The sequence below is a fragment of the Aquarana catesbeiana genome, linkage group LG05 (assembly GCF_042186555.1).
Source record: "Aquarana catesbeiana isolate 2022-GZ linkage group LG05, ASM4218655v1, whole genome shotgun sequence".
Taxonomy (NCBI): domain Eukaryota; kingdom Metazoa; phylum Chordata; class Amphibia; order Anura; family Ranidae; genus Aquarana; species Aquarana catesbeiana.
The window spans coordinates 91743273-91770431 of NC_133328.1; the positions used below are offsets into that span (position 1 = coordinate 91743273).

Below are 27159 nucleotides of genomic sequence, written 5' to 3' on the forward strand. Positions count from 1 at the left end.
ACATGCACCCACAATAATAAAAATAAATATTGTATGTGAAAACAAATGAAATAGTGATCGATATGTGAAGAACACAATACAAAAACGTACAAATCCACTGCCACAATGGATGTGCACAGATGTACCAGTGAGATCATTTTCAGTTAGGAACACTGTAATATAGCAATATAACTGAATTAAAAATAATACACATGTAGTGTCAGATGTCGTGTCAACTGATTAATAACAATAGTGAGTACTAAACCAAACATAGTGAAAAAATTAAATAGATGATAGAAATGAGTCCATATGTGATAATGGTGACGATACAAGATCAAAAATATATCAAAAATAAATTAAAAAAATAGTCCATGCAAATGGTTATTGACCCATCCACAGTGACATCAAAAAAAGCACCCCAAGAAATGTGAAGAAATAGGAAATGCCTCCACCCCAGCAAACACTGACGCTTATCAGATCGCTATGGTCCCTTGTTACAGGGGACCACAGAGGGCAGATGGCTAGTACTCCAGCCCGAGATCTCAAGCAAAACACTGGACTCCTTGGCTTCAGCAGTGATGGTCCTCACACGGATCAGGCACGGTTAGCGAATCCCCATAAAACAAAGGCTTTGCATAGTATAAAACCTTCACATTTATTTTACACTTCAATAGACAAATGGACACTTACAATTAAGGAGAGTGAAAATCTCATTAAAAGAATCGAGCCAGCCGGCTCTCGGAAAACAGCCGTAGCTTCCGGGACTAGCGCAAATTGCTGTGACGTCAGTACGTCGCTCCTCCCTACACGTTTCATCACACCATAGGATGGTCGTCACGGGGCATGTTTTCACATACAATATTTATTTTTATTATTGTGGATGCATGTAATCTTAATAGGTATTTGCCTCACCTACAATGTACTATGTAAAAAAGTGATGTAAAGGAAATCATCTACTTTGAGGAGTGGTTAGGCTGTGGTGTGATAATAGACATTTTTATGAATTGCAAGATGGATTCGTACACTTTGATCTCTTTGATCTTTTTGACACTTGCTTTTGACCAAAAGCTTTGCCACTGGCAATAATGCTCAATGCCTCTGTTCCTGCCTTGCGCTGTCAGTATTTTTGGCTGGCTTGATGATTTGATGATGCCATGACTAAGGACTAATGTCTGAAACGCGTAGGCTGTTTTACTGCTCTGTACATGATTTTAATAAAGGAATTAAAGGAACTAGTACAAACAGGAAGTGGCTGGATCTGCTCTGTCCTAGCTCATTCTGGAATATAGGAACCTCCACTGCCTCTCCCCCAGTGTCTAGCTAACACTTTATAAATGCTTCACTAACACATCATAAATTCTGGTGCTGTTAAGGTGCAGTTACAGAGTATTACCACTGAAATCAATGGAGAAGACTGACAAGCGCTGATGCCTCTTGAAAGCAACATGCTACTCATTTTTTAAAACAACGCAACGCTACAGCTCCTGTGTGTACTTTACTGTGCGGTGCTCATTGTAATATTGATGGTAGGCTTTGAAGAGCTTACAAAATGCTGAATAAATGCCGCTTAAACATATGGTATCAATACATGTGTGAACAAGCCCTTAATGAGTTTCCACTTTGTACAAGCCCAAATCCTTATTACAATGTTCTGTGTTAAATATTTACCTGAACTTCACTGGTACGGGGAGCAAACTGAGTATTTAACAGAGCAGCTAGTAAAAATAAGGTAGGAGTGGGCAAGTACATACTGCACAAGCTCACTGGAATTTGAAGTCAGAACTCAGATTACGGTAAACTGAGTGGCCTTTCTGATATTAATCCCCATGAGCAAGCTCCAGTGGGCGGAGTGAAATGTGTTGGGGGGCGTGGCCTGGTGGGGGTCCAAACTGAGATTGGCATTCACTATCACAGAGCAGGCTTTGAATTAATGTGCGCCTCCTCGGACAACTATCACATTCTGATATTAAAATTTAAAGGGCTGGCTAGTTCACTTTTTGCTGTCGCTTGCCATTGATTATTTCACTCTGTAATGCACTATTGCTCTTTGTACAATGTTAAAGAAAGTGGCAGACCAAATGCATTTTGCAAGCCCTAAAAATAAGTGTTGAGGTCACACGCTAATAATAAAAATATATCAATTTACACATATACAAAAAAAATGATATATATATAGATATAGATATAGATATAGCTATAGATATAGATATATAGATATAGATATATATATACCGTATACTGAATATACAGACACTAATGGGTAACTTGAGCTCGGCCTATATAGTACACAAAATTTCCCTGCACCTTTTATATCCAGGAGGTGGTAAACAACAACAATCTGTGATGACAGCTTAGTACATGAGCTTCTATACAACAGCCAGCAGCTTAATGAGATGGAGATAAGTATTCAAAGGGAAGGGTGCAAGCTCAGCACCAGAAAAAGTAATTTCAGCTTGGCCGATTATTTATTACCTCTCCAAAATTGGCTGCTCACCCACCCCTGTGTACAAACACATTCTGAGGCCAAGTAAGATTTCTTCCATATTTTTTGAGAAACAATAATATTAATAGCATAATTAATAGTATTAATACTGCAGAGTAAGCCCTGCAAATCCACACACAGTGTAATCCACCACAGTGAGGATGACAAGTTCGGAAAGCTCAGAGTCTAATTAGGAATCATGTCACTTAAAGAGAAGCATGTTATTTTTCATTGTCAGTAGCTTGGTTAATGAACATAGTGTACTCTTACAAGTGCAATGGTTTGACGACTTTAAGCTCAGGGGTATGAGTGAACACAAAAGCTGTATATAACTATGGCTCCAAGGGTATTTAAACATTGGTACTTTGATATTAAAGAAAAGAAAAACATTGTAAGTGTGTGGAGATGGGGACTTAACTGGGTTTAAAAAAAGATAGTGGGAGACTTAACTAAAAAAGCTCAAACCCATATCTGAAATATCAGTCTTGGGTGGATTGACCTTTTAACAAATTACAAGAATAAATCAGAACTCCAGCTAAAGTCATTAAAAGAGAAAAACACAACCTTTTCTACATTACTCACACATCAGCAAAGAACACCAGATGGCACCAACTAAGGACAGCATTAGTAAAATCTTTAATGATAAAAAGACACCACAAGCCTCCCAGGCACGAGGGTAGAGGGTCCTGTTAATGGCTATTATTCATCAGACAAGTGCATTGCTTTCTTTAGCATGTGAGTTGCTAAATGTCTTTTTTTATCATTAAAGGTTTTACTAATGCTGCACTTAGTTGGTGACCCCTGGTGTTCTTTGCTTGCATTATAGAGATTACTCCAGTAGCAGCCTTAGATACAGTGCAGTGCACCTTTTTTCTACATGGATTTTTAATATGGACTTTTTAAAAATAGACTTTTATGATTGCTTATAACTGACAATTTTTTAGGTTTTTAAGAAGGGGAAGGAAGAAAGCGCCAAACTGGTATAGTGTAGCACAATTTATTAAGTAAAATACCATATAAAGCAAATAGAACTCACAAGCGGGTGAGGGGGAGAAAGAGGATGACATTCCGCAGTGGATTGTAATGAGCTGGGTGCTGTGTGTTAGTCCTTGGTGGAGAAGAAAGCCGGCTGTGGCAGGGAGCAAAATGAGCCTGGAGTCCATGCAGGGAGACCGGCGTCAGACTGTCCTGTGTGGCCGTGATGGTATATCCAGAAATCGGATGTTTGCCCAAAGACGATGTGTCCAGCTGGAGTAGTCAGAGGAGCTGTCAATCCAACCACTGTGTAAGCCAATCGGGACGCGTTTCGGAAGCTTAACCATACCTCCTTCATCAGCCTGATTGTTTGAAAATACCTCTGGGAATTTATAGAGCTGCTAATTATCCTCATGACATCCAGGTTAGTGAGATACATGTCTTTGAGCAATTGCCAGTATGGCGGTGCCAGGAATGTCAGCTCTTAGTATTTGCAAATAAAAACATAGTTAAGATACTGGGTTAACCCCTTCCCGACCAGCCGCCGCAGTTGTACTGCGGCAGGTTGGCTCCCCTGGGTGAAACAACGTTACCTTACGTCGGTTCGTGTTTTGGACACTAGGGGGGGTGCGTGCTCGCCACCAGAGGAGCACGCACATAGCCGGGCACCCGCGATCGCTCCACACAGACAGAACGGAGATCTGTCAATGTAAACAGACAGATCTCCGTGCAGTCAGGGGTGAGGAGAGCGATCTGTTGTTCCTACTAAGAATGAACAACGAACCGCTCTCCTCTTTAGGCAGTCCCATCCCCCCACAGTTAAAATCACTCCCTAGGACACACAATTAACCCCTTAACCCCAACGTCGCACGACCCCGCAATTGTCAGTTAAAGCGACGCAGTGCCATATTGCAAAAAATGGCCTGGTCATTGAGCAGCCAAATCTTCCGTGGCTGAAGTGGTTAAAGACTAATGTAACAAACTAAATTGGTAAATTGAAATAAAATATAACAAAGTTATAATTGTGCTACATTATGCCGGTTTGGGCTTTCTTCCCTTCCCTTCCTATTTTTCAGATTGTGGACTTCCAGCCCACAAATGAAAGCAGCCTTGCCAGCACCGCAGTGTCAGCCATTTTCCACTAATTGACATTTTTATTCCTATACCTCCAGGAATAAGTATCTTTCAATACCTCTTTTTTAACCTGGTATATGAAATTTTATCACTATAGGATGGGCACAGTGTCAGCGCTGTAGTGTTTTTTGGTTATGTCTTTTTACGGTTTTTACACTGCTTACTATATGGATTGATTTTTTGGATTGTTTGCAGGAAATTAATCAGCCCCAACAAGCCAAAAGCAGCATACCAAGATAAATATTGGTCAATAAAAATCAATCCAAATACCAAATATATATATATTTTTTTATATATATATATATATATATATATATATATATATATATATATATATATATATGTTTTTCTCACCTTCAGTCAGCAGCAGTTAGTATTTCATACCACTAAATTGCTCTCCTCTTGCTGGTTAATTGACGGGCATCATCATTCAACCCTTTTCTTATGAGACCAAGCTGCAATGGACTCGCCCACTGGTGTGGTGTCATCACCCAGCCTGAGCTCAAAGTACTCCTGAGCTATATTAAAGCCGTATTAAACCCCAAAACAAAAATGTAATGTATTGCAGTTTGCCATTCTTAGATGGGGTTGCTGCATTAGTTTTCCCTTTTTTAGTATTTTGTTCTTTATTTTCACCCCATGATCCTACCAGTAAGTCTGTTATTTTTCAACTTCCATTAACAGGCAAAGCTGTCCAGCCAAAATCAGAGGATTCAAGTATCCAATGAAAAAAAAAGGATGTCCAAGAGGCGCTGGGATTATGATATAAGTTTAACCACTTGTCGTCCACTGCACGCCGATATACATCGGCACAATGGCAGCGGTGGGCAAATGGGCGTACGGGTACATCCCCTTTAATTTGCAGGCTAGTGGGCGTGCGTGCATGCGCCACGTACTGCGTGACCACGCCCGCCGATCCCGCAGACACGAAGTCTGCCAGTGTCCTGTGATCGTGTCACGGAGTGGCAGAACAGGGAGATGCCTATGTAAACAAGGCATTTCCCTGTTCTGCCTAGCAACATGACAGAGATCTACTGCTCCCTGTCATCAGGAGCAGTGATCTCTGTCATGTTGTAGTGAGCCCATCCCCCCCACAGTTAGAATCACTCCCTAGGACACACTTACCCCCTTGATCGTCCCCTAGTGTTTAACCCCTTCCCTGCCAGTGTCATTTACACAGTAATCAGTGCATTTTTATAGCATATATAACAATGGTCCCAAAATAGTGTCAAAAGTGTCCGATGTGTCCGCTGCAATGTCGCAGTCACAATAAAAATCGCCACCATTACCAATAAAAAAATAAAATGAAATAATTAAAAAGCCATAAATCTATCCCCTATTTTGTAGACCTGCTATACCTTTTGTGCAAACCAATCAATATAAGCTTATTGCGATTTTTTACCAAAAATATGTAGACTAATACATATCGGCCTAAACCGAGGAAACAATTTGTTTTTTATATATTTTTTTGGGATATTTATTATAGTAAAAAGTAAAAAATATTGCTTTTTTTTAAGTTGTTGCTCTTTTTTGTTTATGGCGCAAAAAATAAAAACCGCGGAGGTGATCAAATACCATCAAAAGAAAGTTCTATTTATGGGAAAAAAAGGACGTCAATTTTGTTTTGGTGCAACGTCGCACGACCGCACAATTGTCAGTTAAAGCGACGCAAAAAGTGCTCTGGTCAGGAAGTGGGTAAATCCTTCCGGGGCTGAAGTGGTTAAACAAGGTAGTAGCGAGAGGCAGTGGCAGCCACTCATGTAGGGCGCAGGGGCACCGCCCTCCCCCCCCAATCCATGCGCCCTGCCCCTAATCTACATGCAGGGTGCCGGATGCATGGATTCCAACAGGGTTTTTTTTTTTCGAAGAACATGATTGAAAAAACATTCAGGGTGACTATTAGGCAGCTGGGAATGCAGGAATAGGCATTTAAACTGAAATCTGCATAAAATCTCAGCTGCCTATATTTCTGGATCTTGTGGGCATTTTGATATGCAGTTTGTAGCCTCCCTGGCGGTTTTCCCGAGTGTGGCTCGGGGTTAAAATTCAGTACCATTAGCGGTAACCCCGAGCCACACTCGGGATCGCATTGCAGGATCCTGGGGCGGCGTTACTTACCTTGTCCCCGGGATCCTGCGATGTCACCCGCTGTGTCCGAGGGCTCCATCCTCCTCCGAAGCCTCTCCGTGCCAGGCTCCGTTCCCTGCGAGCGGCGCGACGCACGGGGGCGGAGCCTGGCGGCAAATTAAAAAAAAAGTAAAAATCATAACACATACAGTACTGTAATCTTACAGATTACAGTACTGTATGAAATGATTTCACATCCCTTTTGTCCCCAGTGCTTTGGCCCATGCCCTGCATGCAGTTTTACATGATATATACTGTTCTTTCTGCCTGGAAACTGGAGATTGTCCATAGCAACCAAAAAGTGTCCCTTTACGTCAAAAGTGGCTTTAGACCAGCTAGAAAACAGCGATAGTAAATTAGAACACTTGCAGAATTGAGCGATAGTGAATTGTGGGGAAATTTATTTTATTACTATTTTTTTTATTTTTTTTTATTATTTATTTTTATTTATTATATTATAATTTATGTTTTTGTGTTTCAAACTTTATCATACCCGGGATATCTACTAGACTCTGGTTTGGACAGATTTAAGTGTGTTATTGTTAAGATTTACAGACCTACAATATAAAACGCCAAATTTCCATGCAAAATAATGGTACCGCTTTCAGCACCTAAAATCCGAAATAATCATACCGCCAGGGAGGTTAAGGAAGGTATACATCCTAATAGTGACATACTGTAGCTTGCCCACCCCTTCCCACTTCAAACAGAAGTGTTAAAGCTTTGCCCATTTAGGGTGGCTGGCCTTTGTTTGTTGCAAAGCAGCTTGTCAGAACATACAGCAACTTTAAAAATAAATGGTATAGCTGGTAGTATATGGAGAACATTTAATGTACCAACATCCACATCAATCAAGTACACAAAAAAATCTGTAAATTGTCAATAACTTCATATATGTATTAAAAAGCTAGTATTTTTATAACCAACCATTAAAACAACGTACAACAATGAAATTATTTGTACAGCATGGACTCTTCATCTATGTAACAACCTCCCAGCAAGATCCCATCAGTATGTGGTACATCAATATACAATATGAATTTACTTATGTATTCTATCCAATCACCAGTATCTTCACAATGGGATGACACAGTCTACTTCCTCAGGAGATATGGAGATTATAAAGTCTGAAAGATATAAATATATCCTAAATAGATATTGACTGTATCTAAAAAACACGTAGCGAAAATATTTGTGATTTGATTTGAATACATTAATTCATATTGTATATTGACGTACCACATACTAACGGGATCTTGCTTGCTTGTATATACTGTATATGAAGATTCTGAACTGTACAAATAATTTTATTGCAGTATTAAGTTTTAAAGGTTGGTTATAAAATACTAGCTTTTTAATACATACTGTATAAGACGTTATACTGTATATTGACAATTTTGCTTGTTTTGCTGGATGTTGGTACATTATTGAATTATACTGCTCTAACTGACTCCAAGTTTTGATGATGATGAGAATGAGGATATTGGGCTCAATTCACAAAGCGGTATCTTACCTCATCAAAGTATGCGATAAGATACCGCACATCGTTTTTAAAAAACATTTTTGCCATTCACTAAAAGATGCTACTAAAATACCGCAGGCACTGATTTATGAAGTCATGCAGTATTTTAGTAGTGAAAGCTGGTGGTAAATTAGTGCCGGCTGTAGCCGGTGTCCTTAACAAACACTGTAAATAGCTGGTTGTTAAGGAGCGGGTGGCTGCTGTCATCCTACACAACCAGAAAACACCATGGTTTTAAAGGAGTGGGTGGTCACTGCGTCCTTAACAAGTTCTAAATGGGATTAGGGCCTGGGGAGTTTCCTGGCCATGGACCCAAAATTTCCACGTTTTGTTCCCTAAGCTACTTATCACTTTTGCCTTATGACAAGGTGCTCCACCATGCTGGAAAATGCATTGTTCCTCACTAAACTGTTCTTGGATGGTTGGGAGGAGTTGCTCTTGGAGGATGTTTTTGTACCATTCTTTATTCATGGCTGTGTTCTTAGGCAAAATTGTGAGTGAACCCACTTCCTTGGCTGGAAAGCAACCTCACACATGAATGGTCTCAGGATGCTTTACTGTTGGCATGACACAGGACCGATGGTAGCACTTACATTTTCTTTTCCAGACTATGTTTTTTTCAAGGATGCCCCAAACAGTTGGAAAGGGGATTCATCAGAGAAAATGACTTTACCCTAGTACTCAGCAGTCAATTCCCTATACCTTTTGCAGAATATCTGTCCCTGATGTTTTGCCAGGAGAGAAGTGGCTTCTTTGCTGCCCTTCTTGACACCAGGCCATCCTCCAAAAGTCTTCTTCTCACTGTGCATGCAGACGTACTCACACCTGCCTGCTGCCATTCCTGAACAAGCTCTCCAGTGGTGGTGCCCCATTTCCGCAGCTGAATCAATTGTAGGACATGGTCCTGGCGCTTGCTGGACTTTCTTGAACGCCCTGAAGCCTTCCTCACAAATGCAGTGGAAATGAGTTTATGGGATTAGGTCCATTTTCATGGCAAAGAGGGACTTTGTAATTAATTGCAATTCATCTGATCACTCTTCATAACATTCTGGAGTATATGAAAATTGGCATTATAAAAACTGAGGGGGCGGACTTTGTGAAAATGAATATTTGTTTTATTCTTAAAAATTTTGGCCATGGCTGTATATCTCCATTGCTGCTTGAAGAAGCAGATTCTGTCTGCGAAACGAGTCCAGTTTCAATTTCTTTCCAATTATCCTTTATAGCAGTCATTTTTCTCCAACTGAAATATATGTAATAAATGGGTTGTTTTTGTGTATAAAGCAAACTGGGTGGAGGCAGTATAGGAATGTATTTGATCACCAAAAGGAGACATTATTCTGAATTGATTTTAAGAGACTCATTTAGTATGTATAAAATAAATGTTTGGTTTTACAGTAAATGCAGATATCTGTAAATTCTTTTATCAGTGCCTTAAATTTTCCCTTTGGTTTTTTGGCCACTTGCAAAGCTAAGCCTCTTTTTTTCTGGTTATCAATAAATACTAGCTTTAAATAAATATATGAAGTTATTGGCAATATTTTTGGTACCCTAAAGTCCCATTTATACATGTTTTTGGTCGACTGAAGAAAAACTCAATGCTTGTTGAAATTTGTGGAGTTGGGAACACATCTGCAAAAAAAAAACTTATCTAAAGAGGTTATAAATGATGCAAAAAGCTAAGTCAGCATCCATTTAAAAATAATGCATCAGCTTTGGGTGGACTAAGCATTTAAATGTAAACTAGCTCACTTTAACTGTGAAAGTAGCAGATAATAGCATTTCAGTTCTATGTAAGTTTGCCATTTCCTTCTCCTCCAAAGTATTATTCTGTATGTATGCTGTAAAATGTTAACCCAGGGCACAAAGTGGCAATTGCCACTTAAACTATGACATTTTATATTATATTGATTTATGCGTGTTCTCACCGGGCACTTCTATCTTAAAAGTCCAGTTTTTACATTCCTCTTCCTTTACAAGCCATGTTTATATCTAGAAATGTTCAATTTTCTACATTCCATGGAAAAGTCAAGGTTGAAAAAGAATTTAACTCGTCATGTGAGAGACTGACATTTGAAATTTAATATTAGGGATATATTTCTGGATATTAGCCAAATGTCAAACTAGAATGAAAAAAAAAAAAGCCAACACTATGCTGAAAATACACAGACAAAGTATAGAAATAAAATGGAGAAGCCCTACTGGATTTGAAATGTTATTAACAGTTTCTGCCTGTGAAATAAAATTAATTTTTTGACTGTAATTTATTTACATAAATACGATTTAAGGAAATTACCATCTTTGATTGCTTTTCCCTAGTCCTTTTTGTAAGCCAAATTTTAAAGTATAGTTCTGATCATTTTTAAGCTCCTCTACATTTGCACCTCATAATTTTTCAAACACTGCAGTTAAAGTTGAATTACAGCTGAAATACATAGATGAAATATTGTTATGAGCTTTTTGTGTTTCTGTCCATTCAGCTCTACCACACTTTTTTTTAATGAATACAAGGCATTCTTTGATTGGATGAGGTACAGAAGTAGGGCGATAGCCTCACTATCTCCCCCATATCTATTCAAAGAACACCTTGTATACACTGAATGGTGGCAGTGCCAAGCGGCCCCTTGTGGTTTCTAGAAAGAAGGGAAGGTGCTTGGCACATGACCCAAAAGATCACTGTTATTACTATAGGAGTGCACATTACTACGGTCATTGTCAGTTTCCACAACGTTTCCTAAGGTATGATACTCACATGGTACAGGCTGGGCCAATGTAAATTTGCAATACAAATAATACATAGGGGTTGATTTACTAAAAGCAAATAGACTGTGCACTTTGCAAGAGCAGTTGCTCCAGGGCTTAGTAAATGAGCAGAAGCTCTGCTGATTTCTATCATCCAATCATGTGCAAGCAAAAATGCTGTTTTTTGCATTTCCCTTGCATGTGATTGGGTATTCTTTGCAACATGAAGCCTTACCTCATTTACTAAGCTCTGGAGCAACTGCACTTGCAGAGGGCAACTGCATGTTTCAAAGTGCACAGTCTTTTTGCCTTTAGTAAATCAACTCCATAGAGTTCAGCTTTAAGCTACAAACTTTGTGCACACATTGATGGTTGACATTTAACAAGACTACTACTGCACTGATAATAGAAAATTTACTAAAGAATATGCATGTTAGACCACATCTCGCTATAGCTCACTTTGTGTCATGTGTCTTTGTTTTCTTATTTTAGGTTCCTGCCTTTAAAGTTTCCTATTGTTCTGGGATGTTGGAAGCTCAATTTAAATTAATATTTCAAAAACCTTTATCTTTTTTAAAATATTTTTGTATAGAGACTGCTTTTAACAAAATGTGCAGATGGGACGGCCATATAATTTAGTGTAATACAGTATACACTCACAGGCCACTTTATTAGGCACACATTGCTGGTACCGAGTTGAACCCCCTTTTTGCCTTCAGAACTGCCTTAATTCTTCGTGGCATAAATTCGACAAGAAGCCAGTGGTGAGATAATTTGAGCTTTGTGACATGGTGCATTATCCTGCTGGAATAGCCATCAGAAGATGGGTACACTGTAATCATAAAGGGATGGACATGGTCAGCAACAATACTAAGTTAGGCAGTAGTGTTTAAATGATGCTCAACTGGTAATAAGGGGCCCAAGAAAATATTCCCCACACCATTACATCACCACCACCAGCCTGAACTGTTGATACAAGGCAGAATGGATTCATGCTTTCATGTTGTTTATGCCAAAATCTGACTCTACCATCTGAATGTTGCAGCTGAAATCGAGACTCATCAGACCAGGCAATGTTTTTCCAATCTTCTATTGTCCAATTTTGGTAAGCTTGTGCGAATTGTAGCCTCAGTTTCCTGTTCTTAGCTGACAGGAGTGGCACCGGTGTGGTATTCTGCTCTGTAGCCCATCTGCTCCAAGGTTTGATGTGTTGTGCATTGAGACAGAGTATTCTGCATGCATTGGTTGTAATGAGCGGTTATTTGAGTTACTGTTGTCTTTCTATCATCTCGAACCAGTCTGTCCATTCTTCTCTGACATCAACAAGGCATTTCCATCCAAACAACTGCCGCTCACTGGAAATTTTCTCTTTTTTGGACCATTTTCTGTAAACCCTAGAGATGGTTGTGCATGAAAATCCCAGTAGATCAGCAGTTTTTGAAATACTTAGACCAGCCCTGCCTGGCACCAACAACCACGCCACGTTCAAAGTCACTTAATTCCCTTTTCTTCCCTAATTTGATGCTCGGCTTAAACTTCAGCAAGTTGTCTTCATTATGTCTAGATGCCTAAATGCATTGAGTTGCTGCCATGTGATTAGCTGATTAGCAATTTGTGTTACCAAGTAATTGAACAGGTGTACCTAATAAAGTGACCGGTGAGTGTATATTCACACTTACATCCTTTATAACAGTACAGCAGTATGGCTGTGCCTGCCTCCTTTCCTACTAAAATCCAATCGGCACCTCAGAAAATAGATTTCAAATGAAAACTGTGGGAAGGTTATTGAGCAAACGTTTTCAGCTTAGGCTACATTGACAGAGAAAAACTCACTCTCTAGGTGATTTTCCGTGTAATAATTACATCACAGTAGTTCAGCAAACATGTTCATTATACTGTCTGTACACTGAATGGACACACAGAGCTGGCTCAGGTGCCCCCACAGCAAGCTGCTTGATGAGGGGTCACTCGTCAGGGAGGAAGGGCCAGGAACAGCAAAAAGGGACCTGAGAAGAGGAGGATCCAGGCTGCCCTGTGCAAATCCAACTGCACAGAGCAGGTAAGTATAACATGTTTGTCATAAAAAAACAAAAAAAACAAAAACATGACTTTACAATCACTTTAAACCCCAAAACAAACATTTATTATATTGCCCTATATTATACAGCCCCTAACCTCTCCACCTTTAGGAGATCCCTGAAAACTCACTTATTCAAGGAAGCCTATCCCACACTCACCTAACAACCCCATCAAATCATTCCCCGCATCTATTACCTTTTGTACCACCACCCCCTCCCTTTAGAATGTAAGCTCTATGAGCAGGGCCCTCCTGTCCCTTCTGTATTGTACTGTAATTGTGCTGTCCCCCTTCTACTTTGTAAAGAGCTGCGTAAACTGTTGGCGCTATATAAATCGTGAATAATAATAATAATAATATAGCACATTACCAATTCTTAGATTTGGTGTCTGCATTCGTTTTCTTTTTTAAGCTTTCTTTCTTTTATTTTCTCATGGTAATCTGGCCACTAAGTCTATTTTTCAACAGAACAGGCTGTCTTGCAGATGTAGCAGTTAGAGGTTGGGACAAATCATTTACCACTGACAGGGGTGCTTACAATGATCCGCTTTTATTTATTTATGTAAAAGCTTTATTCCAAAAGGAGTAAAAACTGTTGCTGTAACTACATAATAAAGTATTAGCTGGAGTTTGGCTTTAGTTTGTTAGTGTATCTAAATCAGCTAGAACATCTAACACTCCCCTCCCCCAAGACTAACAATGCTGCTGTCCAAAGGTGCCCCTGTGCTCCTCCATCCAGAGTGGGGGCACTCTAATACAGGAAGTGTGTTACTGGCCAGATCACCAGGTGAAAACAGAGGGATAAAACCTAAAAAAAATGAAAACTAATTAAGCCACCACATCTAATGATTGATTTTTTTGGTTTTGGGTTTAATAGCTTTGAATTGGTGACAACGTCTCTTTAACCTGCTCTGAAAGATAATGTGTCTGATCATACTCACACAACAAGCAGGAGAGGATAATGTGCCGTGTTTATAAAGGTTGCTGGCTTGATAATCTGCATCGGCAATTCTTTAAAACAAAAAGAGAAAGAAAGAGCATATTAAGGTTCATTTCAGGCTTGGGATTGACTTGGCACAGAGGTGTCCCTGGTTTAGTTCAGGTCAAATTAAGCACAAAATCATTAAGTGAATCAGCCAGTCAAGCATTCGTAAATTGAATTGTTGTTAGATCTATTGTTCTATCTTGTTCCTTACGATTAACAATACAAGCGTCATGTATCAACTTGACTGTTAACAACATACCGATAACACATTTGCTCTCGTGTCTCTTAACATCCCAGACAACGTTCCTAAAATTAAAGCCAATGCCCTTGAGCAGATGCATTTCTTAGAAGCCTTTGGTATAAATGAACACAGAATGTACAAGAAAGAGAGGACACGGCTAAAACAAGCAATACAATTAACTTTTAAGATGTGTTCTTTATCTTCCTAATTTATTTTGCCATTTTCTAAAAGGATTTCAGTAACACCCGTTTACAGAGTACAGTAGCATAGCCTCATTTTACAGCAGACACTTAAATGAAGGAGCTTTATGTAGGGCATTGAAGAAAAAAAAACTTAAAGATACCACTACATCTTTTTATTACTCCATCCTTTAGGTATCTTATTTGCAGCTAAATGGCAATATTTTACATTTATTCAAATTAGATAAAGCACAGCATGACTTATTACTGTTTTACAGCAGCCCTAAAGCCATTGTGTACCATAAGAAAATTTGTTGTGAAGGGGAGTACACACTATGAAAAATGAAAGAAAAATTCCATAGGAGGCACTATCGCTTGATCTTCGTATGGTGTGTACACAACCTTCGACATCCAAATCAGACTTTGCAAATGAAAATCTCCGAAGTATCAAACTCCAAAATTTTTCTCATATGTGAGCAGGATGAACAATATTCATAAGAGAAAAATCAAAAATGAAAGACTGTGCATGGCCAAAAACAATAAATATTAAAAAAAAAAGGTTAGTCGTACAAGAATTTTTTTCCTTTCTCGGTTCCGACTTGCTGTAAAACAACAAGGGAGATTGGACTATCGCTCGCCTGATTTTCTCATAGTGTGTACCAGCTTTAGGCTTGGTTCACACTGGTTCAGGCATGCTAATAGGCTAATTGCATCTGAAATGCAGGCGGTTCACACTGACATCTGCGAACCACTGCAGGAGTCAATGTAAAGTTAAGGACATCTCCAAATTGGTTTGCAGAATGCAATGCGAACTGTGGGATTGGATCACATGGGTCTGAACACCCATGTGATCCGATTCCAGTGTGGACCAAAAAAAAGGGTCCTGCACCATTTCGGTGCGAATGCGATGCAATTTCAGCCATACAAACTGTATGGCTGAATTTGCATCCCACAGACATCGCATATGATGTGCACAGCAATGCGGTGCAAATCACATGCATGGTCTGGGATCGCATAGGTGTGAACCCACCCTAAAAATGAGTGTAAACGATCACCTTGTAAAACAACCCATTCAGTTTTAAATAGAAATGAAAGACAAATCATTTTTGTATAGGGTGATCACATTCCCTCTGTTCTCAGCTGCATAATAAGAGCTGAGGGGAGGAAAAACAGCAGAACACTGAGCTTCCCAGTAAATGGCGGTGCAGGGGGTTGTGTCAGGACAAGTCTAATCATTGGAGGAGAGCACACTGCGATCTCAGCATAGATAGAGAACTATATGGATATCAATCAGCACAATTAAAATTCTATAAGACCGAAAGCTGCTGAACACTCAGGGTCAAAATATCAAATCCCTTAAAGAAAAACATATAAACATATAGTGCAGCGCTAAGATATATGCAAATAAAGTTCATATGACAGAAACAAATGCAAATAAAGTTCATTTGTCAAAACACAAGCACCAATATTAAGGCTCCATGCACACTGGGCTTCAAAAAAACATCTGTTCTCTCGGGAGTAAAAAACGCTCATATAGAGCATTTTTTGTACAAAGTTTAGACAAGTTTAGAAGAGTTTTAAGTTTTTTCTGCCTCCAAGCTCCAATCAGAAACGCGAACCAGAAAGGTTTTTTTTTTTCTGCCTCTAAACGTTAAACTGAAAATATGCCTGTAATCTTCCTAACGTGCATGGACACATAGGATAACACTGAGCTGCTTCTACAGGCAGAACACAAAACTCCTGTAGAAGCAACGTTTTTTTAAGCCAGTGTGCATAGAGCCTTGAGTCTCCAAAATAGTGCTATAATGAACAATCATACAGGTGACTCCATGAGAAAAACCTCCACCTCTTGAGTAGGGATGAGCTTCGAGTTCGAGTCGAACTCATGTTCGACTCGAACATTGGCTGTTCGCAAGTTCACCGAACAGCGAACAATTTGGGGTGTTCGCGGCAAATTCGAGTGCCGCGGAACACCCTTTAAAAGTCTATGGGAGAAATCAAAAGTGCTAATTTTAAAGGCTAATATGCAAGTTATTGTCATAAAAAGTGTTTGGGGACCTGGGTCCTGCCCCAGGGGACATGGATCAATGCAAAAAAAAGTTTTAAAAACGGCCGTTTTTTCAGGAGCAGTGATTTTAATAATGCTTAAAGTCAATCAATAAAAGTGTAATATCCCTTTAAATTTCGTACCTGGGGGTTGTCTATAGTGTGTCTGTAAAGGGGCGCATGTTTCCTGTGTTTAGAACAGTCTGACAGCAAAATGACATTTTGAAGGAAAAAACTCATTTAAAACTACCCGCGGCTATTGCATTGCCGACAATACACATAGAAGTTCATTGATAAAAACGGCATGGGAATTCCCCAAAGGGGAACCCCGAACCAAAATTAAAAAAAAAAAATGACGTGGGAGTCCCCCTAAATTCCATACCAGGCCCTTCAGGTCTGGTATGGATATTAAGGGGAACCCCGGCCAAAATTTAAAAAAAAAAATGACGTGGGGTTCCCCCTAAATTCCATACCAGACCCTTATCAGAGCACGCAACCTGGCAGGCCGCAGGAAAAGAGGGGGGGACGAGAGTGCAGCCCCCCCTCCCTCCTGAACCGTACCAGGCCACATGCCCTCAACATTGGGAGGGTGCTTTGGGGTAGCCCCCCAAAACACCTTGTCCCCATGTTGATGAGGACAAGGGCCTCATCCCCACAACCCTGGCCGGTGGTTGTGGGGGTCTGCGGGCGGGGGGCTTATCGGAATCTGGAAGCCCCCTTTAACAAGGTGACCCCCAGATCCCGGCCCCCCCCCTGTGTGAAATGGTACCATTTCACGAAAAAAGTGTCAAAAATGTTAAAAATGACAAGAGACAGTTTTTGACAATTCCTTTATTTAAATGCTTCTTCTTTCTTCTATCTTCCTTCATCTTCTGGTTCTTCTGGTTCTTCTGGCTCTTCTGGCTCTTCTGGTTCTTCCTCCGGCCTTCTCGTCCAGCATCTCCTCCGCGGCGTCTTCTATCTTCTTCTCCTCGGGCCGCTCCGCACCCATGGCATAGGGGGGAGGCTCCCGCTCTTCTCTTCTTCTTTTCTTCTCTTCTGTTCTTCTTCATTTTCTTCTCCGGGCCGCTCCGCAATCCATGCTGGCATGGAGGGAGGCTCCCGCTGTGTGACGGCATTCCTCGTCTGACAGTTCTTAAATAACGGGGGGCGGGGCCACCCGGTGACCCCGCCCCCCTCTGACGCACGGTGACTTGACGGGACTTCCCTGTGGCATTCCCCGTGACGTCACAGGGAAGTCCCGTCAAGTCACCGTGCGTCAGAGGGGGGTGGGGTTCACCGGGTGGCCCCGCCCACCCGGTTATTTAAGAACTGTCAGACGAGGAGCGCCGTCACACAGCGGGAGCCTCCCTCCATGCCAGCATGGATTGCGGAGCGGCCCGGAGAAGAAAATGAAGAAGAATGGAAGAGAAGAAAAGAAGAAGAGAAGAGCGGGAGCCTCCCCCCTATGCCATGGGTGCGGAGCGGCCCGAGGAGAAGAAGATAGAAGACGCCGCGGAGGAGATGCTGGACGAGAACGCCGGAGGAAGAACCAGAAGAGCCAGAAGAACCAGAAGAACCAGAAGATGAAGGAAGATAGAAGAAAGAAGAAGCATTTAAATAAAGGAATTGTCAAAAACTGTCTCTTGTCATTTTTAACATTTTTGACACTTTTTTCGTGAAATGGTAGGGGTACTTATGTACCCCCTTACCATTTTACACAGGGGGGGGCCGGGATCTGGGGGTCACCTTGTTAAAGGGGGCTTCCAGATTCCGATAAGCCCCCCGCCCGCAGACCCCCACAACCACCAGCCAGGGTTGTGGGGATGAGGCCCTTGTCCTCATCAACATGGGGACAAGGTGTTTTGGGGGGCTACCCCAAAGCACCCTCCCAATGTTGAGGGCATGTGGCCTGGTACGGTTCAGGAGGGAGGGGGGGCCGCACTCTCGTCCCCCCCTCTTTTCCTGCGGCCTGCCAGGTTGCGTGCTCGGATAAGGGTCTGGTATGGATTTTTGGGGGGACCCCACGCCGTTTTTTTTTTTTTTTTGGCGCGGGGTTCCCCTTAAAATCCATACCAGACCTGAAGGGTCTGGTATGGAATTTAGGGGGAACCCCACGTCATTTTTTTTTTTTAATTTTGGCCGGGGTTCCCCTTAATATCCATACCAGACCTGAAGGGCCTGGTATGGAATTTAGGAGGACTCCCACGTCATATTTTTTTTTTAATTTTGGTTCGGGGTTCCCCTTTGGGGAATTCCCATGCCGTTTTTATCAATGAACTTCTATGTGTATTGTCGGCAATGCAATAGCCGCGGGTAGTTTTAAATGAGTTTTTTCCTTCAAAATGTCATTTTGCTGTCAGACTGTTCTAAACACAGGAAACATGCGCCCCTTTACAGGCATACTATAGACACCCCCCAGGTACGAAATTTAAAGGGATATTACACTTTTATTGTTTGACTTTAAGCATTATTAAAATCACTGCTCCTGAAAAAACGGCCGTTTTTAAAACTTTTTTTTGCATTGATCCATGTCCCCTGGGGCAGGACCCAGGTCCCCAAACACTTTTTATGACAATAACTTGCATATAAGCCTTTAAAATTAGCACTTTTGATTATTCATGTTCGTGTCCCATAGACTTTAACGGTGTTCGCATGTTCGAACGAACTTTTTTCCTGTTCGCATGTTCTGGTGCGAACCGAACAGGGGGGTGTTCGGCTCATCCCTACTCTTGAGACACTAGCAGCTCACTTCCTAACGTGGACCCTTGAAGGAATAGGGTCACAAACGCTTTCCCCTATCGGGGTGTATATGGAAGACAACACCAGGCTGAACTGACAGGAATGGATCACACTGTTCTCCAGACTCCTCCATTTGATATGGACAATATTTCTGGTGCCAAAATAGACATGCAAATAAAAAGATGTTTCACATGATTCCTGGTTATGCGCGTTATGTCCCCAGGGGGTGGGACTTCTGTCAGATCCGTTGACAAAGTCCCGCCCCTGGGGACGTAACGCGTATGGACGGAAGGGAATCACATGATGTCACCCACGGCAATTGCTGGTCCTTATTACACACGCCTGTACACTTGGCACTGGGTTACAGTGCCTAATTTGTAAATTGTATTCCTTTTTTTATCAATAAAGTCCGTACTTGCAGAGAGCACTTTATATCTTTTTATTTGCATGTCTATTGTGGCACTGGAGATATTGTCCATATCAATTGGAGGAGTCTGGAGCGCAGAGAATGTGATCAGTTCAGCCTGGTGTTGTCTTCCATATACACCCCGATAGGGCAAAGCGTTTGTGACCCTATTCCTTCAAGGGTCTACGTTAGGAGGTGAGCTGCTAGTGTCTCAAGAGATGGAGGTTTTTCTCATGAAGTCACCTGTATGATTGTTCATTATAGCACTATTTTGGAGACTCAAGGCTCTATGCACATTGGCTTAAAAAACGTTGCTTCTACAGGAGTTTTGTGTTCTGCCCATAGAAGCAGCTCAGTGTTATCCTATGTGTCCAAGCACATTAGGACAATTACAGGCATATTTTCACTTTAACGTTTAGAGGCAGAAAAAAAAAAAAACATTTTTGGTTCATGTTTCTGATTAGAGCTTGGAGGCAGAAAAAGCTTAAAACTCTCCTAAACTCGTCTAAACTTTGTACAAAAAGTGCTCTATATGATTCATTACAGCGATTCATTACAGCACTATTTTGGATACTTTAATATCAGTGCTTGTGTTTTGTCAAATTAACTTTATTTGCATTTGTTTCTGTCATATGAACTTTATTTGCATATATCTTAGCACTGCACTATATGTTTATATAGCTAGAGAACTGACCACAATGTGTTCTCCTGCTTAGTGTGGTCAGTTATAAATAGCAAAGCAGGGGGACTGGCAGGAACACCAGGGATTTCACATAAAGGAAGCAAAACAAAGAGAAAGGGATACTTTCTCATACAAGTACATGGTACAGCAGGCACATATCAGGAATATGAAGTTTTGGGGTAACAAATACTTTAGGGATGCCCATAAATAGATTGATATATACAATCAGCACTCCCAATTTCAAACTTCACATACAGTTTTTAGGGTATTTCCGCCTGCACATGTCTTTATATGACCACTCCAATACAGGTGGGGTCTGAAATCCTGGGCTGTCTCACCCACTTCAACACCGCACACCTTTTTATAGGCCAGTAAGGTGCCCTACCATAGTAATTGGGTCAGTAGTATTATTCAGAGGTTTGCCTTATGTCCAACACTACCAAGAGGTGTTAAATCTTGCAGCAGCACAAGATGTAAAGCCTGGGATTGTAGGGTCATGTAAAGGTATGTGTATGCACCACTAGTTATTTCATTGTACAGTTGCAGCATTTTCAGTACTTTTATGACACGGACAGATGTGTTTACATGCTTTGGACATCCCCTATTTACAATACCCATAACCCCATATTACTGAATCACACTGACAACTAGCACAGCCATGTTACATAAAAAACTTACTGTAGTCATCCAGTTGAATGTGTACAAACTCTGAGTAAGGCATTTGTCTGTCTTCTATCACAGCTTTCACTTTGGAGTTATTTTCTAGCTCAATTAGACCTAAATCAATATAATTAAGATGATTAGAAATATTGCTCTGAGTTACAAATAATTCTGATCTGATCAGAAATGTTGACTATATTGAAGGCATTTTCTGGCTTTACATGGCATGCATTTTGGACAATTCCTACTAAATTAGTTGGAATTCGAGCTGTGCGTGGGCATATCGGCACCACCCAGCTTGACAAACTTCAAATGAAAAATTGAAAGACCCAGGTAGAAAATTGTCAGCCAGACTGTGACTGCATCCAATCAGATGCAGTCACTTTTCAAGTATTCTGGCAAATGCTGGTGTCAGCTGTCTGAATACAATAGTGAGCAAGAAAGATTCCTCCATCTACCCTGTTTAACATGGATGGAGGAATCTGTTCAATTTTTTTCACCATCAGTCCATGGGTCGCATGAGAGAAATGTGTGCGTGTATGGCTAGCCTAAGTCATAGGCAATCTGGAATATTGTTTTATCATAAAAATATAGTGCATTTTCACTAAGAAACCATCTCAAGTTATTGTTGCAGTGCATGTGTTCATTTTACGTGGATTTTAAAATTTTATATGTTTGTTTTTCCATATTTTTGTTATTGTATTATTTGTAGAAACTTAAGCCTAGTACACATGGGCCAAATGTCGGGCGGAATCAGGCAGTTCAGTAGAAACTGGCGATATTCGTCCCTTGTGTACTTCTGCCAGTCAGACAGAAATTCGTCCGGCTTCTGACGATGGGCATGACCGAAAAAGACCTGCTGATCGGCTGCCAATCAGTGTTCTCAGCCAATGACTGGAGTGTGCTGGCAGGGGGGGTGCGTCCCCATGTCAGAACACAATAGCACAGCAGGGGATATTGCTGTACTAATATTGCATGGTTAGTACAGTGGCTCCTCCACAGCGGTCAGTTTTTTTTCCATTCAGCCCTGCTGGGTTAAATGAAAAAGAGCTAAAAGTGCGTACTAGGCTTTATACTTTAGCTACTAGAGGCAGGGTATATTCATTATTACACTTAACCCAATTGCTTGGCAACTATTGACAAAAGATATCAGTCTCAAGGCAGTGTATTTACTAAAGGAAAATAGGCTATTCTCTTTGCAAGTGAAGTTGAACTTTGCAAGGGAACTTTCCTCAGAACTCAGGGAATGTGAAAAAAAATTACACTTTGCAAAGAATACCCAATCACACGCAAGGTACACAAAGTATATTGCGTCACCTCATTCATTAAGCTGTGGGGAACATTCCCTTGTCAAATGCAACTTCCCTTGCAAAGTAACCAGCTGATTTATCTTTAGTAAATCAACCCCTTAAACTTTTGTATTTGAGAGAGGGAGCAGTAAAGCACAAGCATTGTGTAGCACTGCAAAAGCAGCACATAGCGCACATATAGACACCCCATGTACAGTACATGTCCAGCATATTTACAAATGAAACATATATACAAGGGTTTAAAACCACTAAAACACATTGTTAAGTCTTTTAACATTAAGATGTATACCTAAAAAAACACGGGTTGCAGAAAAGAAATTTGCTCGATAACCCCATCAACAAAGACAGTGCTATGCAGGAATCCCTTCTGCCGGGCAATTGTCTTCTCTTGGCGGGGGATGACAGTGATGCTATAGCCGCTTGCGATAATCGCAAGAGAATCTGGCAGGCTGGTTGTACCCAAGCTGATTGACCGATCAACTTGGTATATTCAGCCTGCCCATTAAAGGTTTGAATCTCGGCCAGTTCCTGCTGATTGTACTTTCCCTTCAAAACAATTTTTACACATTTTCTATTCCAAACAAAACTGAATTACATGACATACACAGATTTGTGCACTCTACCCCCCGGTGGCTATCGGTATTACACTGTGGTCATCAAGTCTTTAATAACTCCTGAAATTAAATCACCCACTTCTAGTTCTTATTGTTTTTACAGACCATTAGAGAAACAGTAAAGCCAATCACTAAAATATCATAAGCTTTCAAATAAAACCTGGTGATTCCCATGAGGGCTATTGTCCAGACACCTCCTGTTATAGGATGACAACGCTCTGTCCCTATCACCCAGTTGTGTTCCTGTGTTGTCACTCTGGCTTCTGTTGAAGACCATGAGTGGCAGCTTCAACACACGTTACCCAGGTAGGGTTGCCACTTTTTCTTCAAATCAAACCCGAACACTTTAGCAGCGCATAGCAGTTTTTAAAATTTTTTTTTACAGTATAAACTATACATATATTTTGAATTTAAATAAAATTTCTAATCATTTGACTTTAATAACAAGAGTCCCCCTTTACATTAGAGTCCACACAGTTCACCTTTTACATCTGAGTTCCCTTTCACTGTAAGGGGGGATTCTGCAGACTCTGATGTAAGGGAGAACTCTGGAGACTCTAAGGGATGCTCTGGGAACCCTGATCTAAGGGGGGAACACTGAGAACTCTGATGTAAAGGGGAATCCTGATGTAACGAGTGCTCTGAGAACCCTGATTTACTTTAGTGTACTCACTCAGAGGCAGGAGAGAGAAGGGGGGAGACTTCAGTCACAGACAGGGATGGATGGTGAGCTCACTCACCCCTTGGCAATCAGCACCTCTCATTCAGATGTATCTAAGGCTGCTGGACTTCCAATTTCCAGCCCCCCCCCCCCACTATCCTTTTCTGAGGCACAGCACCAGGGATTGGAGTGTGGGCAGACACAGAGGGGGAGGGGTGGGGGGAAGAGGTGCAGATCGAGCCCTCTCTCCTCTCCCATCAGTATGGGGGGCGGGGGAATTGTTAGTATTGTTAGTGCTGGCTTTGGGCAGTGTGAAAGAGAGTGTAGGGCCCCTTTCACACTTGGGCGGGAGGTGCATCGGCGGTAAAGCGCCGCTATTTTTAGCATTGTTTTACTGTCAGTATTCGGCCGCTAGCGGCCGGGAATTAGTTAAAAACCACCGCAAAGCACTTCTGCAGAGGCGCTTTGCCGGCGGTATAGCTGCAGTGCCCCATTGATTTCAATAGGCAGGAGCGGTGAAGGAGCGGTGTATACACTCCGCTCCTTCACCGCTCCAAAGATGCTGCTAGCAGGACTTTTTTTCCCGTCCTGCCAGCGCACCGCTCCAGTGTGGGAGCCCTCAGGGGCTTTCACACTGGAGACAAAGCAGCTGCACTTTCAGGGCGCTTTGCAGGCGCTATTTTTAGCACTGTATCGCCTGCAAAGCGCCCCAATGTAAAAAGGGGTCTAACAGAAACCCTCAACTTAGCCAACTGCAGCCAGCAACCCTGTTGGGAAGCCATAGTCCAGTCTGAATAAGGTGTCCGGGTTTCAGGCAATCTGAAACCCGGACACATGATTCCAAACCCGAACTGTCCGGGTGAATCCTGGACAGGTGGCAACCCTATACCCAGGCATGGTCCACTGTTGTCCCCCTCAGGGAACCTGCCCAGAGAAATGTTGTGCAACCACCATTGAAGTACATGCATGGCAGACAGATGAGATGCTGAGATGCAACAAAGGATAAAAAAGAAATAAAAACAACTACTTCATGTTTTAAAAATGTGTTATAATGCACAGGCTGCACAAAGTTTATAGAAGTATGTTTCGCACCACAGCAGCATGATTTATTGTAGGAAACAATTGTTTCACGTCTCCCCAAAGGCATCAATCAGGTTCAAAGCTTGGTTCTTCAACTGTCATTTTCCACAGCAGGTTATAATACAATTGGTGGCTATCTGAAACAGTACTCGATGAAAAAATAAAATAAAAAATGATAAATGACCCCCAATAGGTTGGAAGTATGAACCATCGGTCCTAGAAAAGCCCTGGGATTTTCAAGCCTCAGTTCAATGAAATTGAGTTGCGTAGTTCAGTGTAATGTACACACCACAAATCCCTGCTCACGTTCCACCATTAAGGTCATTATGGAATCGCCCTTTAAAAAAACAATTCTGCACTGATGCAAGTCTTACTCACTGTTGACTAACCATTTGAAACCATTATTATCAACCCCAATATTGGAAGCCTGCACTTTTTTAATATTGATTTTCCCACCATAATATAGGTGTATATTTTTGAAAGTGGAAAGAATTGTATTTTCAGTGTGTCAATATAGAAAATCTAAAAAGGTAATACATAAATAAAAATAAAATAAACCTATATTTTTTTTTTTGAAACGAAAGTGTAAAAGGCTCAGTTCTTTATGGGATTCTCATTTAATTAAAACTAACAGAATTTGCTTTATCAGCTGGAAGATGCCTGTCACTCAGGGGACTTGAGCAGAGTCTTGTGTTTGTTCCTATAATTGCTAGCGTGGATAAATAGTTATGGCTTAGAGGAGATTGGCATATCTCCTAGAGGACACTCTTGTTCAGTTTTAGGGCCACTGGGAATGCATTATTCAGTGGAGCAGAAATTGCTATTTCTGAGATAAATATGAACGCCCCATAATATTCTAAAGAGAGTTGCAATTAGCCATTATCAACTTATTTATTCTATAAGAACACAGAACATATCAACAGACGAGGCTTGGAAATGTCCAGAAAGGAATTGAAATCCTCCCAGGAAATTTGTGTGAACAACAACTCCATTAAAAATATTTTCAGCAAATATTTACATCATATTATGGCATCACAGCATCACTGATAAAATAAACAGAGATAAAAAAAATAGCAACAGAACTAGGCATGAAAGATACACAAACTTTACTTCATGTTGAGTGAGGTGAATAAGGCATGTCAAAATTTTACCTTTGAGCCAGTCTGCTGTGTGACTTATCTGTACTCTATCTTTAAAGTGAACGCAGCAAAAACTTCTGTTCAGAAAGAGTAGGGAAGGATTAAAACTGCTGCCAGTTTATATTTTGTGGTTTGGGTTCCTTTTGGGGAAATTTCCCTTCACTTCCTGTTCTAGAGACACACCAAGAAGTTCAAGGAAATCTCCCAAAGTGAGGGGAATTGCCCTCCTAGAGAGATGTCCCCTGGAACACTCCTCCCTATTGGAGGATTTGCCCCCTTACCTCTTGTTCTCGAGACAACTTCAGTGACAGTAGTCATCAAGACAAAGAGAAAAAGACAACAATAAAAACCTGACAGAGGGCTTAAAGTGTTACTAATCCAACAACAGTAAAATCAGTTGTATACGCAGTACTGTAAAGCATGCTTGCTATAGTCACTGTGGAACCTAATGGGTTAATCCTCTGCACTGTGTAAAAAGGCTGTTTGATCTTGTATGCACAGATCCTCCTCTTCTTCCACTGACTCCAAAACATGTCCAGATAAGACAGAGTTACTGGAGTCAGGCTACAAATGCTCAGTTTGGTGTATATTGCTAGAGTTTGTTTTTTTTCTGGGGAGAGAGCATGTGATCAGCACAGGGCCAATAAGCACTGTCCAGACAGAGGGTCAGGGGTCTTGGATCCTGAAAGGACAGCCAGTGCAGTATGAAAACTCCTTCTACAAGTTTTAACCAGGCACTGATAGAAGTCACAAGACTGCGTACTGTGGGAAACCAGCTATAGTGAATGCAGGGTCCTGGGTTTAGTAACACTTTAACCTTTCCCCATGCCATCCAAAACTAAAAAAAAATACAATTTTGCTTAGAGATACACTTAAATCTCCCCAAGATTTCCCTATACATTGATACGTAGCCATCTATAAGGGAAATATATTCAAGGAAAATTAAAGCTGAATTCCAGGAATTCAGCTTCTTTGAAAAACTGCAGGCATACCATGAGTTAAATCTAACAAGGTGTCTGCTGCATTGTAGACTTATCTCTATTATTCACATCTGACAAATCTAGATAAAGATAACTTCCATAGCTCTGCTGCTGCTCCTTCAAGAGCAGAGTCGCTGGAACTGTTATGCCCGCCACCCCCCCCCCCCCCCTCCTTCTGCCCATTCACAGAAGCCTTTGTATTATGTGCATTCATTCACAAAAATCTAAAGCTTCTTTGAATAGGCAGCAAAGTGGAAGGGTGGGCATAGCTGCTCTGTGTGCTTCTCCCCTCTCAAAGCCAGAGTGTGTCCTCAGGCAGTTCAATAAACCTCACATATAAGTAATAGAAATCCTGGAGGCGACATTGGACTTAACCCACAGGGGGTTATTTACGAAAGGCAAATCCACTTTGCACTG

The 27159-nt window shown here is 41.1% G+C and overlaps 1 protein-coding gene across 3 annotated transcripts in view; it reads right to left on the reverse strand.

Moving 5' to 3' along the window:
• Nucleotides 1-27159, reverse strand: part of DPP6 (dipeptidyl peptidase like 6) — a 1451270-nt gene that overhangs the window by 47067 nt on the left and 1377044 nt on the right. For all 3 annotated transcript variants that reach the window (XM_073629963.1, XM_073629965.1, XM_073629964.1), the window contains exons 18-19: nt 20977-21075; nt 13980-14049 (exon numbers count right to left, since the gene is read on the reverse strand). In XM_073629963.1, coding sequence (XP_073486064.1) covers nt 13980-14049; nt 20977-21075 — 169 coding nt within the window. The remainder of the gene's footprint in view (nt 1-13979; nt 14050-20976; nt 21076-27159) is intronic.